The sequence below is a fragment of the Equus przewalskii genome, chromosome 2 (assembly GCF_037783145.1).
Source record: "Equus przewalskii isolate Varuska chromosome 2, EquPr2, whole genome shotgun sequence".
In the NCBI taxonomy this organism is placed as follows: domain Eukaryota; kingdom Metazoa; phylum Chordata; class Mammalia; order Perissodactyla; family Equidae; genus Equus; species Equus przewalskii.
The window spans coordinates 70,144,909-70,161,431 of NC_091832.1; the positions used below are offsets into that span (position 1 = coordinate 70,144,909).

The window sequence follows — 16,523 nt, forward strand, 5'->3', positions numbered from 1 at the left end:
TGAGTAATCTTGATGTCAAGTGTTACCTATGAAAGTCACGTGAGTTAGAATGTCTAGTTGTACATAAGGTGGCCCACTGGTGGCTGTTATATGTTATTAAAGGAGACTTAAATAGATGTAAAGGGCATACTATGTTCATAGATTGGGCAACTCAATAAATGTATCAATTTTCTCCAATTTGATTTATTGCTTGAATATAATTTCAAATAAAGTCTCTATAGTTATGTTTAATTTGCAAGCTGATTCTAAAAGTTATATGGAATAGGCCAAGGTTGTCTTCTCATCTGAAGAATATATGATGAAATTGTCACCAGATATCAAGAATGAGAAAGCATTAATATTTGAGTATGGTATTGGCTCAAGGATAGACCAGTAGAGCAGCAGAACAGATGAGATGTCAGATCCTGGTGGCACTGAAAATCAGTTGGAGAAATGACAGACCTCTGAATAAATGGTGGTGTAACCATTGGTTATTTATACATTGTACATAATCAAATACATAGGCAGGCCCCATTCTATTCCCAAACACAGAATCAACTCCAAGTAAATGATTAAAACGTTTAGAAGCACATCTAGAACATTTTAACAGCCTTGGTGTAGTGTAGGATTTCTTAAAAACCTCAAAAGACTGAAACCAACTATATCAAATTTAAGAACTTCTGCTCAAGACACCATAGTAACAGTAAGATAAACTCGGAGAAGATACCTGCAGTGAATATAACTGCTATAGGACTAAAATCCAGAAAATATAAAGAACTCTTATAAACCAATGAGACAGACTAAGCGAAAAACAGGGGGAAACAAATAAGAACAGGTATTTTACAGAAGAGAAACAGAAATGATTATTAAACCTTTGAAAATATACTCTATTAGAAATCACAGAAATAATTAAAACCAGAGGTAACATTTAATATCTTGTGAACTACTAAACATTTAAAAAAATCAAGTCCTGTTGATGCAGAGCAGTAAGAACATTTATACTCTTTGGGTGGGCATGTAATTTGGCACAGCACTTTGGAAAATACTCTGACATTATCCAATAAACGTGAAGGTCCAGCAACCTACTCTCTAAAGAAACCAGACGTATAGTTTTCATAGCAGCTGTTTGTAAAAGTCTCAAACTGAGTATCCATCAGAAGTAGAATAAAAACAAAGTAGACCTTAAGCAAATCATGATGAAACTCATATTGTTGAATGAAAAAATCTAAGACAGAATAATTCGGTAATGACTTTATGTAAAATTTAAAAACACGTGGAACTAAACAACATATTGTTTAGGGATACAACCATCCATGGCAAAAGGCTAGGAAAACAATGGAATATCAAACTATGAATAGTGGACGGAACTAGATAGGACCAGGAAGTGAAGAGGCTGGAGTGAGGAACACAAAGAATCTTCAAAGGTTATATTAATGCTCTATTAAATTGAGCGTAATTGAAAACACATGGGTGTTTTCTTCTCCATTATGCTCTACGTTTTTACTGAATATTTCATTAAAAGTATAAATATGCATTCATTGTACATTATTTGCAAAAGTTAGATCTGACCTAAATAAACATCAGTGGGGAAATGATTAGATAATATTAAATTGACAGTATTAAATAGAAATTATTTCGCGTGAAGACTGAGGGATATCAAAGTTAGGTAATAAAAGTAGAGAAATTCAGAGAGGAAATGTGAGCAGTCAAATGAGGGGTAAAACCAATTATATAATATGTTAAGAATTAGTATTGTGCTGGAGGTCCTAGTAAATGCAATCAAGTAAGAAAAAGGACCTAGATTGTAAAAGAAGTAAAAACATTTTTATTTGCCTATTACATGATCATCTCTGCAGAAAAGCCAATGGACTGTACTTAGGGATAAATCTGACAACAGATGCTGAAGACATGTATACTAAAAACATCAAAATATTGGAGAGAAGTTAAAGACCCAAACAAATGAGTTCATGGATTAGATGCCTGAATATTGTCAAGATGTCAGTTCTCACCAAACTGATCTAAAGATTCACCACAATCCCAAGGAAAAGCTCAGCAGTCTTTTTCATTGATCTAAATTCTTCTAAATGTTACATTTCTGTGATCTCCTGAAAGATGTGATTGCCCAAATAGAGTAATTCTAAGGAGGAAAACACAACTGAATCAACAGGGATTCTGAGGTCAGTTCCCAACATGAGGTGAAGGATGGCAGCTAAAGAGAGCTAGAGGGACTGTTGTCCACATGGGAACAGAGGGAAGATTACCTGTTGATTGTGTGTATATACATAAGTACACGATGTGTGCATATGGTGGGTGCACTATCTCATTTTCCATAGTACTAAGTCAAGATTGACAAAGATGCACACACAGAGTAAAAGAACAAAACATGTTACTGAGAAATATTGAGATAAACAGATGAAAGTTGAAAGCGGCTACCTTTACAGAGCAGGTGGTCCTGGAGGGGTTCATCTATGCCTTTCATAAAGGTTTATTCTTTTTTAAGCATATCTTTCTAATCTTAGAATCTGTAAAGCTCTTTCCAATTGGATCTCACAATTTATCTGTAAAGTAGGCATTATAACCGCATTTTTTAGGAGCTGCTGAAACTGAGATAAAAACCATTCTGATTGTTTAAAGGGAAAACTAAAAACGGATATTGTTCAGACTAGATTCACTGGCTTAGTTTTGTCCACTAACTGAAAAGAAAAAGAAACAAGAGTCTGACAATAGTTCATCATTCAGAATCTGTTATTGTACAGATTTTAAGAGGTTTTGAATCAGTTCCAGCATAGAAATAAGGCCAACATGCTTCTGTAAAAGAATCATTAAACATATAGAGAAGAGATCTATCATTCAAATTGTAAAAGGAAACTTCACCCAAATCACAATCCAAAAAAATGCCAATCTTACTAGGTATTACTGCTGGCAAAAGATTAATTTTTTTAGGACCCAATGCAATATAATTACTCTCACTACATCGCCCAATACCCCATAATCCGTCCCGTGCTAACATCAGTTGATTCTGATTCCTCCTCCTCCTGGGAAGAGAGTCTTTACAGACACCCAGGATCCATTCAGGCTTGTCTTTCACTTCCACCTCCCAATACTGCCTGCCAGAATCATACCCCTCAGAACCCAGAACAGCTGTGCACAGATAAAATCTCCTTGGGTTATGAGGTAAGTTTTGCAGTGTATTTCTATATTCCACAGTTTTTCTATCTTCTGAGACAATAAGTTTACGATGTGCTGTTTCAGGATCTAGAATGACATCCACTTGAAATCGCTTAATTTTGTTTAGGCCAGAATATTGTGGAGGAAGACAGTAACCGTATTCTTTTAATTGGAATGAAAAAGGTTCAGGGGCCTTTAAGGTTTTATATCTATGGTACATACTTTTAACATCTGTCAGAAGTTCCAGTTCTGACTTCACATATTTGCTCTGTATCTCCTTTAACAGACATTTTAATGTGGAAACATGATCTGAAAATTTTGTTAGGTTTTCATTTAGTTTTGATAAAATATCCATTTCTTCATCTTCTAATTGCAGAAGAACAGTCTCTTGCTCATTTTGAAGAAACAATGTAAGTTGCTCAAATTCAGACTTTATTTCCTCTCTCCTATATTCTACCTTCTTCTTCAGTTCCAATGATTTTCTGGTTTGCATAGTTATCACTTTTTCAACCCGTTCCACTCTCTCCTTCCACGGCTCAATGTAATGCTCCAACCTTTTCCTATGATAGGCGGCAGCCTTCTCTATGGGCCAAACATAGTGATTCCGGTGGTCAGTGGAGAAACTGCATTGTGCACATAAAACCTCTAGATCCTTCTGACAGAAAAAGGCCAAAAGCTGATTGTGCTTTTCACATACAAGATTCTCTTCCTGCCTCTTCCTCTTGCTTCTTCTTATCTGGAGTAACTTAGCAATTTCAGTCAAATTGCCTAGTTGGAGATTGCTTGTGAATTTCCTTTCTGGACAACAAAATCGGCAAAAAGGGCAGGGGAAGGTATCATTTAGATCCTTCCAGAACATATTGATGCAGGAGAGACAGAAGTTATGCCCACAGCTGATGGTCACTGGGTCTTTCAAGTAGTCCAAACAGATGGGACAGCTAGCCCCTGCTTGGAGGTCTGCCAGGGCTGTCACAAACTCCATTGAGCCGTGAACAAAGGCGATGGGTAAGGTAACACGTCCTTTACTGAGACCTGGCTCTCTAGTGCTCAAGAGTCAGCAGTGGATATCCTCCTCCAGACCTTGCAAACTGAACAGCTCTGTTTCACTGGCTTGGTATATTGATGGCAGCCTCTACAAACTTGTTTATCCCTCTGCCCCTTAGCTTCAGGGTCTAGTGACAAAAACACGCCACAGGCTGCAGTCTATTGCATATGAGAACACACGAGCTGGCCTGCTGCTCTTCCCACTCAATGACGTGAAGTCAAGCTTAATGGGTTTATGGTTCAAAAAAGTGGCCTTAGGTCCAAGACAAGGAATCCTTCCTATGGGTGAGAAAAGATATTAAGTTAAAAATATAATTGCACAATCATCAATATATTAAAACATTTACACAAGAATTATCAATGAATGCTAAAATCATTAGGTGGAAATTCTTGGAAAAAATAAGAATTCGCACTTGTAGAGATTCACCTCACACATTTCTTATTAATCAAAACAACAAAAATATGGGACAAACTGACTTTATGTACTTCCTGATATGATGCACATAGTAAGCACACATTGCCTATAAAGTATTTTCACCAAAAATATTCCATCTCAATCTAATCAGGAGAAAATGATGAATCTAACTTAGACTGTGGGGAATTCTACAAGAAAACTGGTATGAATTCTTCAAAATGTAAATGTCACGAAAAGCCAAAAAAAAATGTCTAGATTAAGACTAAAGAAATATGACAAACAAATGCAACATGTGATCTCAAACTGAATCTGGGATCTTCAAAGAAAAACTAAAAGAACATTTTGGGGGAAAATGTGAGAATTTTAATAGGATTGTGTATCATATAACGTTGTATCAGTATTATTTAATTTATTTGTGTTTAATTTGTAAGTAAAAGTATGGCGGTTGGCCTGGTGGCACAGTGATTAAGTTCGCATGTTCCGCTTCAGTGGCCTGGGGTTCACCGGTTCGGATCCCAGGTGTGGACATGGCACCGCTTGGCAAGCCATGCTGTGGTAGGTGTCCCACATATAAAGTAGAGGAAGATGGGCACAGATGTTAACTCAGGGCCAGTCTTGCTCAGCAAAAAGAGGAGGATTGGCAGCAGATGTTAGCTCAGAGCTAATCTTCCTCAAAAAAAAAAAAAAAGTATGAGGCCAGCCCTGTGGCTAAGTGGTTCAAGTTCTGTATGCTCTGCTTCAGTGTCCTGGGTTTGCAGGTTTGGATCCCAGGCACAGACCTACTCCACTCACCAGCCATGCTGTGGAGGTATCCCACATACAAAATAGAAGGAAGACGCACACATGTTAACTCACGGCTAACCTTCCTCAAGCGAGAAAAAAAAAAAAATTAAAATGTCCTTGTTCTTAGGAGAGATACTGAAGCATGGGAGGGAACCATCTTGATGGCTGCAACTTACTTTCAGAAGGTTCAATAATTTAAAAATGTATATATAAACAGAGAAAAAGCAACAATATAGCAAAAGGTTAACAATTGGTGAATCCAGGCATAAGGTATATCTCTGTTTACTGCATATCCTTTCAATTTTTTTGTACATTTGGAATTTTCAAAATAAAAAGTTAGGGGGAAAATTTCCTGGCTTGTGTTCAAGATGCCCACCTACATCCAATTTTAAGCAAATCAAATTCCTCCAAGCTTGTGAGCCACCTAACCATCAACAGTATTCTCTCTCTTCCACTCCCCTTCCTCATAACCAAAGACAGGGAAAATAATATGAGCATGGTTTTGACATTTGAAAGTGGCTTTGCTGTGGTGACCTAGCAAGTTCTTTTACCACCCAGAATTTCTCTTCCTCCTAGCAGAATAGGAAAGATGCAGTACAGGCGTATCTCAGAGGTATGTTCAGTTCCAGACCACCACTATAACGCAAGTTATCACAATAAAGCGATTCACACCAATTTTTTGGTTTCCCAGTGTGTATAAAAGTTATGTTTACATTATACTGTAGTCTATTAAGTGTGCAATAGCATTATGTCTAAAAAAACAACGTACATACTTTAATTAAAAAAAATACTTTATTGCTAAAAAATGCTAACCATCACCTGAACCTTCAGCAAGTCATAATCTGTTTACTGGTAGAGGGTCTTGTAAAAAATGCAGTATCTGCGAAGTGTAATAAAACGAGGTATGCCTGCAGGCATACCTTGGAGATATTGCAGGTTCTGTTCCAGAACACTGCAATAAAGCAAATATTGCAATAAAGTGAGTCACAGAAATTTTTGGCTTTCCAAGTGCATATAAAAGTTAGGTTTACACTATACTATCATCTATTAAGTATGCAATAGTATTATGTCTAAAAAAAAGTGCATGCCTTAATTAAAAAATATTTTATTGCTAAAAAATGCTAACCATCATCTGAGCCTTCAGTGAATCAGTCTTTTTGCTGGTGGAGGGTCGTGCCTCAATGATGATGGCTGCTGACCAATCAGGGTGGGGATTGCCAAAGGCTGGGATGGCTGTGGCAATTTCTTAACATAAGACAACAGTGAGGTTTGCTACATCGATTGACTCTTCCTTTCACAAACAATTTCTCCATAGCATGCAGCGCTGTTTGACTGCCTTTTATTCACAGAACTACTTTAATAACTGGAGTCAATCCTCTCAAACCTTGCTGCTGCTTTACCAACTAAGTTTATGCAATATTCTAAATACTTTGTTGTCATTTCAACAGTCTTCACAGCATCTTCACCAGGAGTAGACTCCATCTCAAGAAACCACTTTGTTGGCTCATCCACAAGAAACAATTCCTCATCCATTCAAGTTTTATGCAATTAAGCAATTCAGTGACATCTTCAGGCATCACTTCTAATTCCAGTTCTCTTGCTATTTTCATCACATCTGCAGTTACTTCCTCCACTGAAGTCTTGAACCTCTCAAAGTCATCCATAAGGGTTGGAATCAACTTCTTCCAAACTCTTGTTAATGTTATTTTGACCTCTTTCCATGAATCACAAATGTTCTTAATGGCATGTACAATGGTGAAACCCTTCCAGGTTTTCAGTTTATTTTGCTCAGATTCATCAGAGAAATCACTATCTATGGCAGCTATAGCCTTACGATATGTATTTCTTTTTTGTTTTTGTTTTTTGAGGAAGATTATCCCTGAGCTAACATCCACTGCCAATCCTTCTCTTTTTGCTGAGGAAGGCTAGCCCTGAGCTAACATCCATGCCCATCTTCTTCTACTTTATATGTGGGACACCTACCACAGTATGGCTTGCCAAGCAGTGCCAGGTCCACACCTGGGATCCAAACTGGCGAACCCCGGGCCACTGAAGTGGAATGCGCGCACTTAACCGCTGAGCCACCAGGCCAGCCCTGCATTTCTTAAATAATAAAACTTGAAAGTTGAAATTAGTCCTTGATCCAAGGGCTACAGAATGGATGTTGTGTTAGCAGGCATAAAAACAACATTAATCTCATTGCACATCTCCATCAGGGCTATTACCAAGTGCATTGTCAATAAGCAGTAATATCTTGAAAAGAATCTTTTATTCTGAGCAGTAGATCTCAACAGTGGGCTTAAAACATTCAGTAAACCATGTTGTAAACAGATGTGCTGTCACCCAGGCTCTGTTGTTTCATTTCTAGAGCACAGGCAGAGTAAATTTAGCATAATTCTTAAGAGCTCTAGGATCTTTGGAATAGTAAGTGAACACTGGCTTCAACTTAAAGTCACTAGCTGCATTAGCCCCTAACAAGAGAGTCAGCCTGTACTTTGAAGCCAAGCATTGACTTCTCCTCTTTAGCTATGAAAGTCCTAGAAGGCATCTTCTTCCAATAGAAGGCTGTTTCACCTACACTGAAAATCTGTTGTTTAGTGTAGTCACCTTCATTAATGATCTTAGCTAGATCTTCTAGATAACTTGCTGCAGCTTCTACACCAACACCTGCCGCTTTAACTTGTACTTTTATGTTATAGAGATGGCTTCTTTCCTTAAACCTCATGAACCAACCTCTGCTACCTTCAAACTTTTCTTCTGCAGCTTCCTCACTTCTCTCAGCCTTCACAGAACTGAAGGGAGTTAGGGCCTTGCTCTGGATTAAGTTTTGGCTTAAGGGAATGTTGTGGCTGGTCTGATCTTCTATCTAGACCACTAAAACTTTCTCCATATCAGCAATAAGGCTGTTTGGCTTTCTTATCATTTGTATGTTCAAGGGAGTAGCACTTTTAATTTCCTTCAAGAACTTTTCCTTTGCATTCACAACTTGGCTGTTTGGCACAAGACGCCTAGCTTTCAGCCTATCTTGGCTTTTCTTCGTCTCTTTTTTTTTAAAGATTGGCACCTAAGCTAACAACTGTTGCCAGTCTTCTTTCTTTTCCCCTGCTTTTTCCCCTGAAATCCCCCCAGTATATAGTTGTATATATTTTTTTAGTTGTGGCATGTGGGACGCCACCTCAACATGGCCTAATGAGCAGTGCTGTGTCTGCACCCAGGATCCAAACCAGTGAAACCCTGGGCCGCAGAAGAGGAGCACTCAGACTTAACCACTCAGCCACAGGGCCGGCCCCAAGCCTTCACTTTCTAAGCTGATTAAATCTTTCCTCTCATTTAAACCTGTCAATATCCCACCATAAGTCAGGACAAAATACTCCACCTGTACCATTCAGAGCCCTTCATATCTCATTATCTTCATCTGGCCATGGTCCCCCAAAGCACTTGGCCTTTATTTTTTTTTTTCCACCGGAGGTGTCATGCTCTCCTTCCTCTGCACAAACCACTCCCTGCTTAGATTACCCTTTCCTCACTTCTTTCCTAGGACTAAGGTTTGCTCCTTTGAGAGATTCAGCCAAAGAGAAATGTTTTCTAGGATGGTTTATTATGTGTCAGGCACTAAGCTAAGGGTCTTTCATACAGTCACTGATTCAATTAAGCTCACAACAACCCTGTAAGTTAGAAGCTATTATCTTCAATTGGAGCTGTAAAAAGATGAGTCTGCAATAATTTGAATACACTTATACAACACTACATTACATGGGATAACCACAGGCATGACACGTCACTAAGCTGTACCAGCCCTTCTTCATACTACCACAGCATCCTATGCATCCCTCTGTATCTAACTCAAAGCACCTTCTATTTTTCCTATTTGATATGTTTGCATTTATTCATGTTTGATGACATATTCCAAAAATTTTTGAGGAAAAAAACAGATTTACTGATTCCAGTACTATAACAGTGAAAACAGATATAACGCAAATTGAGAGGTAGCAATACCTGAGAAAACTGGGTTTTCATCCAACTCTGCCACTTAACTAGCTATATGACCTTGACCAAATTAACTTCTCTGAGCTTCAGTTTTCTTTGCACTAAGTGAGAAATAATACTATGTGACACTGTAATCAGTAAATAAGAAAAGAATGTAAGGCACATGTCACAGTGACTGGTGTTTCACACATGTACAATGGAAAGTTCTGTAGGACTATCTCATAAAAGCTCTTAGAAATCTAGCTGAATCCACGTTTATTTTATACCACATTACACTTTATTACATTATACATTCCATATACGTGCATACTTACTTACATGTAAAAAGCACTGATTTTTAACCCCAAAACTGCTATGTCTTGTACAGTCACTAAATCTCTGATGACTAGTAAAGGCATTAATTTCCATGAAGCTCACTGTAACAGTATCCTGCAGGAAATTTTCCTACACTAATTTTAGAGGTGCAGGAGTGAAGCTTCAGAATTTTCAAATACACCTTTAATTTTATGTTAAAATACATTCAACTTGTAGTAAACTGAAGCAACAGGGGCCGGCCCAGTGGTGCAGTAGTTAAGTGCGCACGTTCCGCTTCAGCGGCCCAGGATTCGCTGGTTTGGATCCTGGGTGCGGACTTGGCACCACTTGGCAAGCCATGCTGTGGTAGGCGTCCCATATATAAAGCAGAGGAAGAAGGGCACGGATGTTAGCTCAGGGCCAGTCTTCCTCAGTGAAAAGAAGAAGATTGGTGGCAGATGTTAGGTCAGGGATAATCTTTCTCAAAAAAAAAAAAAGAAAGAAAGAAAGAGGGGAGTGCATGGGACTGGAGGTAACACTGCATCAAGTGGCCAGGGATTAGAAAACTGAGGCTGAATGAAGTTTTAAGAATCTTGCTCAATGTCACACAGCTAGAAAATTGCAGAGGAATTTAACTAAATCAGAAGAAACTAAAATCAGAAGAAAAAAATATACCTTCAAGAACGTCTGTACAAAAAAAGGACTCTAGTATGGTTCAAAGAACCTAACAGATACTCACCAGGTATCACTGTGCCTCCCTCCTCCCAAGCATACAACACAAATCAGTTTTCCTTGCATTCCAGAATCAAGCCATTAAGTAAACAGATCATGAAGTGAACAGAACCAGCTTTGTGGGCACTGCCTACCACCCTAGTTCCAGCTACTCAAATCTCTCCTCTGCAATAGTGTATGAGCCCTCTTTCTACTCCAAAGCACAATGGGGCCTCCCATCATTTCCCTAACTCTGTAGCTAAACTGATCTTTTCAAATACAAATAGTCCTTTTATCTTCCAACTTAAAACATTCCATTGGTTCTTTATTAAACAAAGTAGTTTTCAAACCTTAGCTTGCATCATAATTACCTGTAGGTCTTGACAAAAGATGGGTGGGTCACATCCCTCCTTTCTGATTCAGCTGGTGTGTTGTATTTCTAAGTTCCCAGGTGACTGCTAGCTGGGGGACCATACTTTGCGAACCACTGCTTTAAGGAAAACTAAGCTTAAAAGACCGTCAAGATCCAACTAGCATCTTCGCCCAGTTCCTCATCAAATCATATATCACAGTTGTGATTTGATTTTACAATGATCTTTGCAATTCCTTAGCTAATGTGTCCCACTTTCCCGCTAGACGGTAAACTTCTTGGTGGTTATGCGCCTCTAGTTTATTCTTGTCCTGGGCAGATAGTGGGTGCTCAAACAGTACTTCATGAATAAACAGAACCTATGGTAGATTCCTAGCTCTCAGTTTCAACCATTGTCATAATGGATGATTCTTAACACACGTGAGACTAACCTGGCTCACCTGTAAAGTTGAAGTGATAATTCCTCACTCTAAGATCTTTGTGAAGATCAAAGGATGCTTAAACCGACCAGCAGGTGTAGGCTCTGTAGGATGGTGGGTTCTCAAATGGTGGCTACCGCTCCACTCCCTTCATTTCCCACCTCCCTCCCCCGCTCCTTTCCCTCACCAAACACAGTAATTCTCCGGGGACAACGAATGTAGCAATTCCCAAATTCTCCTTCAGATAAAAATCTTAATAATTCAATTAACGCAGGCTCCCCATCCCCATACTGAACCCCCAGGTCTGGGACCCGGAAGCTGTGGTTTTCACAGGATCTTCGCCAGAGAGAGACTGAGGGTGAGGCGATCCACTCGAGTTCAAGCTGCGACCCGAGGTCTGGCGCACAGCGTTCAGCTCAGGAAGCCCCTGCTCAGCTAACCCGCACGACAGCCGCGCCTGGCCCGCTTCTGCAACCCTCCCAGCTTACCTGGAACAGACCGCTCAGCCCCTCTCAGACCTGAGACTGCAGAACCCTCAGAGCCGGTGCAGCGTGGGACCGAGACTCCAACAAGCCTGGGGTGGGCGGGTTCCTCGTTAGAGGAGCACACTCAGCCCGCACGGTGATTGGCTGTTCCCCCGGAAGTGAGCAGGTAATGGTCTGCACGTGCCCGATGATCCCGATGGAGGAGGAAAACCGAAAGAGATCCTGAGCATAGCCTGGGGCGCTTCCGTCAGTGATCAGGCCATTGTTGGCTTCGACTAAGCATTTAATTCTCAGTGGCTCCTTTTCAGATTCTTACCATTTTTATTCCTGTGAGCAACTGGAGGATCAAAGTAAGGGGGCAGGCTGGTTTTAAAAGCGTCACCACCACACCTTCCTCCTCTCAAACACTAGGAAGGGAGAGCTTTGCGGCGGACCTGGTTCCCTTAGTCTGGGGTTGTGGGTGAGGATGTAGAAAAACCTTGAAAGAGGAACAGTCGCCTCTGTGGATCAATTTGCATCTCTATGGGTGAGTGGGTGGGTCTGTCCCACCCGGTAAAATTGTGCCCCACCTCAGCTCAGGCTCCCTGAGGTCTCTCCTGAGGAAGTGACATTTAAGGTGAAATTCGAGGAATGAATTTGAGTTATTGAACAAATTCGAGGGTAAAAGTCTTCAAGGCTTAAGGAAGAGCCAATGAGAAGGCTTTTCGCTCTAAAGAACTTGGTACAGAAAGGACAGAAAGAGGTTGGTTTGGCTGGCATCTCAAGGGGAACTAGGGAGGAGGAAGTAGAAAAGGTGAAAAGTGGCTTTTATGAGGCTGACGAGATGGGTAAGAACCGCTGCTGCAAAACCTTCAAGCAAAGTTGAGTATTTTGGTCTTTATCAAGTGCAAAGGAAAGCCGGCGAAGCATTTTAAACCGTTACCATGATATTTAAAAAATTTGAATTTTGACAGGATAACTAGCTACAATTCGGGAAGCAGATCTTTTAGTGCCTTTAAGAGATCCAAGAACTGGTGCATGGTAGGCAGTTAAATACAGAGGTGAATTAGAGAATCCTCAACAGATGTTGCTAAAGTTGTGGTTCCTCAACTAGAAGGACCCACAACGAAGAATATACAACTATGTACCGGGGGGCTTTGGGGAGAAAAAGGGGGAAAAAATCTTTAAAACATGATTGCTACCATTTAAAAAAAAAAAAGTTGTGGTTCCTAAAGCTTTTGAATTGCTGGTGGCAGCAGCTTCCTCTCTTTTTGCTTGTTCTTTTACTGTGGGGTGAGTATATGGTTTTAAGTTAAATACTATAACATACAAAATATAAGTCGTTCCCTATCACAGTTCATGACATGAAAACTTACTTAAGACAGGAACCCCATCATATGACACAGCATCAGGAAAGGCTGGTCATGCTTTGTAGGATAAAGCGTAGTTCAACATTGTGGGGCCAGCCCACCTGCTAGATGCTAAGTAACCTAAAGAGTTGATTGTTAGATATTGGATTCTTCCTCTGGACCCATCGCTTTCAAGAATTACTCCTCAGCATTTTCTCCTCAACAAGACTAGTTCAGAAGCAATCTGGCTTTCACCCTTCTCCTGTGTAAGAACTGAAACTGTTCTAAGTTTATCAGTGATCTAGTTTCTCAGCCAAGGAATATTTTTCATGCCTGCTACTCTCTGAGATGCTTTGTAATCTTGGTCTCTGGCTGCTCAATCTTGTTTTAGCAAATTGTTCTCCCTTGCCCTGCCCTTCATCCGCATATGTAAAGTCATGAAAGGTCACATGACAAACTTTTAGTGTATTGAAACATATATATGTATGTTTGAAACACATATGTAGTATGTATATATGTATATGTATATATATGGCCAGACACATATTTCTATGTGCTTCTGCGTGTATAGAAGAAGCTCAAGAGTAGTAGTGATATGGAACCTCTTAATCTCAAGTTCCTGTGCCCGACGCACAGCAAGCCAAACTCTGAGACATCAGTGTTTGGAGATGGAGTAAGATTTATTCAAATTGGCCAAAACAGATGGGTGGGAGCCCGGGTTTGCTCAAATCCACCTCCCCAAGAACAGAAAGCAGAGGGGTTTTATGGAGCTAAGGGGCTTCACAAGAGGAGCTTTGGAAAACAAAGGGGTCACTCCCGAGAAGCCCCTGGGCAATCTGACTTCTGGGCTTTAACTGCTGCTGAGGGTCGGCCACCCAGTGATCGGGACCTCCCTGGAGGCATTCTCTTTCTTCTGCAGAACAAGCTCATAAATCCTCTAGACCCCTGAGTCAATCCTCAAGTTAAAGAGGAAAACAGCAAATTGGTTTAACATCTACAGTACCCCTCAGGTATCTGGCTTCATTCAAATCCAAGCTCTGCCTTCTACTTTGTGTGCCCTTTGGCGGGTTATTTATTTATTTATTTATTTGCATATTTTCTCCTCTGGTTCAAAAAAAAGAGGGAGGACAATAGTACAACTTACTTCATAGAGCTGTGACTACTAAATGAGCTTTCATGAGTTAAATCACGCAGAACAGTGTCTAGCATGGTAAAGGTAAGCGTAAAAAAAAATACATTTATAGCACATATACATTATCTATAAATTTATCTAAAACTTCCTATTTCTGTTTCCCTCTGAGAGCAGAAGTGACATTTAGAGGAAGCAGGTATAAGTGTCCCATTTTGTTTTATATCATTTGTAAAGCATTTTTTTAAAAAAGAAAAAATAACGCTAAAACCTATGTATTTTCTTTGCCATTTGAAAATAATTTTTAAAGGAGAAAAAGCCAGTCTCTTTGCTACTTTTATTTTTAGAATAGTTTGAAATATTCTGCTTAAATATGATAAAAGGAAGAATTTTATTTATGCAGGTACTTTTTTCTTTTTAAAAAATAGTTAAAACAAACAGAATTAATTTTCAAGTTCCCTTGAAAGGAGAAAGAAGGAAAGTTGGGAGGGAATGAATCCAGATTTTGTTGAATTAAATATGAGTTATATATACAGAAAGATACACAGGTCTCTGGCTTAAGTCGGCTGATGTGGTGATGGCTACTGATCTGCCTCCATGAGGAAGCATAAACCAGAGGACCAGAGAATGTTCCTCATTTTTCAGTTGCAGGTCAGGAAACTACTTGTTATTCTGTTACAAAATCTGTGGCTTTCATAAATAGCTTAAAACTCCTCTTAGATCCTAGTGCTTGAGAGCACATTTTGGAAGGCACTTGGATTTGTATTCCAACTGTAGCAGTTTACTAGCTGTGTGATTTTAGGTTACTCTCATTTTCTAAGTTACTGTTTCCTCATCTAAAAATGGGCAAAATAGGGGCCGGCCCCATGGCCTTGTGGTTAAATTCAGCGTGCTCAGCTTCAGTGGCCCAGGTTCAGTTCCTGGGTGCAGACCTACACCACTCATCAGCAGTCATGCTGTGGCAGGGACCCACATACAACATAGAGGAAGACTGGCACAGGTGTTAGCTGAGGGCAAATCCTCAAGCAAAATGATGAAGATTAGCAATGGGTGTTAGCTCAGGGTGAATCTTTCCTCAGCAAAATAATTAATTAATTAAAATAAATTTAAAAATAGATAAAAATGGGCAAAATAATAATCCCATAGCGTTATTGGGAAACAACTTTGCAGAAGCTCAGCTCCTTTCCTTCCTCTCTCCCTCTCTCCCATCCTTTCCAACAAGTGCACTTTAATTAAACAACCCAGAAACCTAAATAATAATAATAAAAGCGGCTTAGACACTGTAAACAGAACTCTAAAAATCACAATATGGACAATAACAATCATCTACAATCTCATCAGAGGGAAGAGTATCTTCACAGAAAATACCTTGTTTTTTTTGGTCAAATTCCAAGTTTAAAACTTTTTCATTTTTCAAAACTAGTATTAGTAAGATTTTACCAAATGCTGAAGAATTGGAAATGTTTTTCTTTTGGTTTACTTGTAGTATGTGAACTTTTCATGATACTTGTGCCTCAGTGTATACAAGTCATATTTAGTTAAGCATAACTATTTTGAGTTATGAAACACAAAAGCTTTGCCTACAACTCACCAGAAGAGAAGTAAACAGTATGGAGAATGACATACTAACACATCCTCCCAGGAAATGTTACATTAAAAATAGAAGAACTGAGGGGCTGGCCCCGTGGCCGAGTGGTTAAGTTTGCGAACTCCACTTCAGCAGCCCGGGGTTTTGCCGGTTCGGATCCTGGGCACGGACGTGGCACCACTCATCAGGCCATGCTGAGGCGGCATCCCACATGCCACAACTAGAAGGAGCCACAACTAAAAATATACAACTATATATTGGGGGGCTTTGGGGAGAAAAAGGAAAAATAAAATCTTAAAAAAAAAAAGAAAGTAGAAAAACTGAGAATTGGCTACATATCAAAATATTCTTTGCTCTTGCCCATTACCAAGTTAAAATCTTTGAGGAATATTGTTTGGCCATTTAAATAGAGTGCCACAAAACAGTTGATATCAGGTATTACGAGAACTTGCAAAAAGAGAGTATTGTAATAATCCTAGAAGTGTAGAGTCAGGAGATGCTGTAGGTAGTTCCTGCGGATTCATAGTGTAGAGTCAGATGACAAACTTCCAAATGAGGCTGATAGGACTTTTCTGCATAGCAATTGACAGGGGCTAGAGCTTGAAATCATCAACTTCACTACCTCTTACCAAGATGCATTGGAATCCAATTAGATGATTTTATAGTGGGATGAACTTAGATGTAAAAAGAAGTCAGGGCTACGATCCAATGTTTTTTCCATCAATACTCTGGCCATATGGAAGCCAAGAATGGAAAATGGGATGTTGATCTAGAGTTTAGGGAGTAAGGTCACTATGAGAAGTGAGAACAAAGGGAAGAAACA

General features: G+C 39.6%; 1 protein-coding gene across 1 annotated transcript; it reads right to left on the minus strand.

Annotated features, from left to right (window-relative positions):
• Positions 1–565: 565 nt before the first annotated feature.
• On the minus strand, positions 566–12,015 carry TRIM61 (tripartite motif containing 61). The gene is made up of 2 exons (XM_008543181.2): positions 11,659–12,015; positions 566–4,470 (listed from the first exon to the last, which is right to left on the minus strand). The coding sequence occupies exon 2, from the start codon at positions 4,127–4,129 to the stop codon at positions 2,711–2,713; it is 1,419 nt and encodes a 472-aa protein (XP_008541403.1). The 5' UTR covers positions 4,130–4,470; positions 11,659–12,015; the 3' UTR covers positions 566–2,710.
• Positions 12,016–16,523: the final 4,508 nt, after the last annotated feature.

Bases quoted from the DNA above. Each gene is read 5' to 3' on its own strand.
- TRIM61 (XM_008543181.2), bottom strand. From the start codon at position 4,129: ATGGAGTTTGTGACAGCCCTGGCAGACCTCCAAGCAGGGGCTAGCTGT.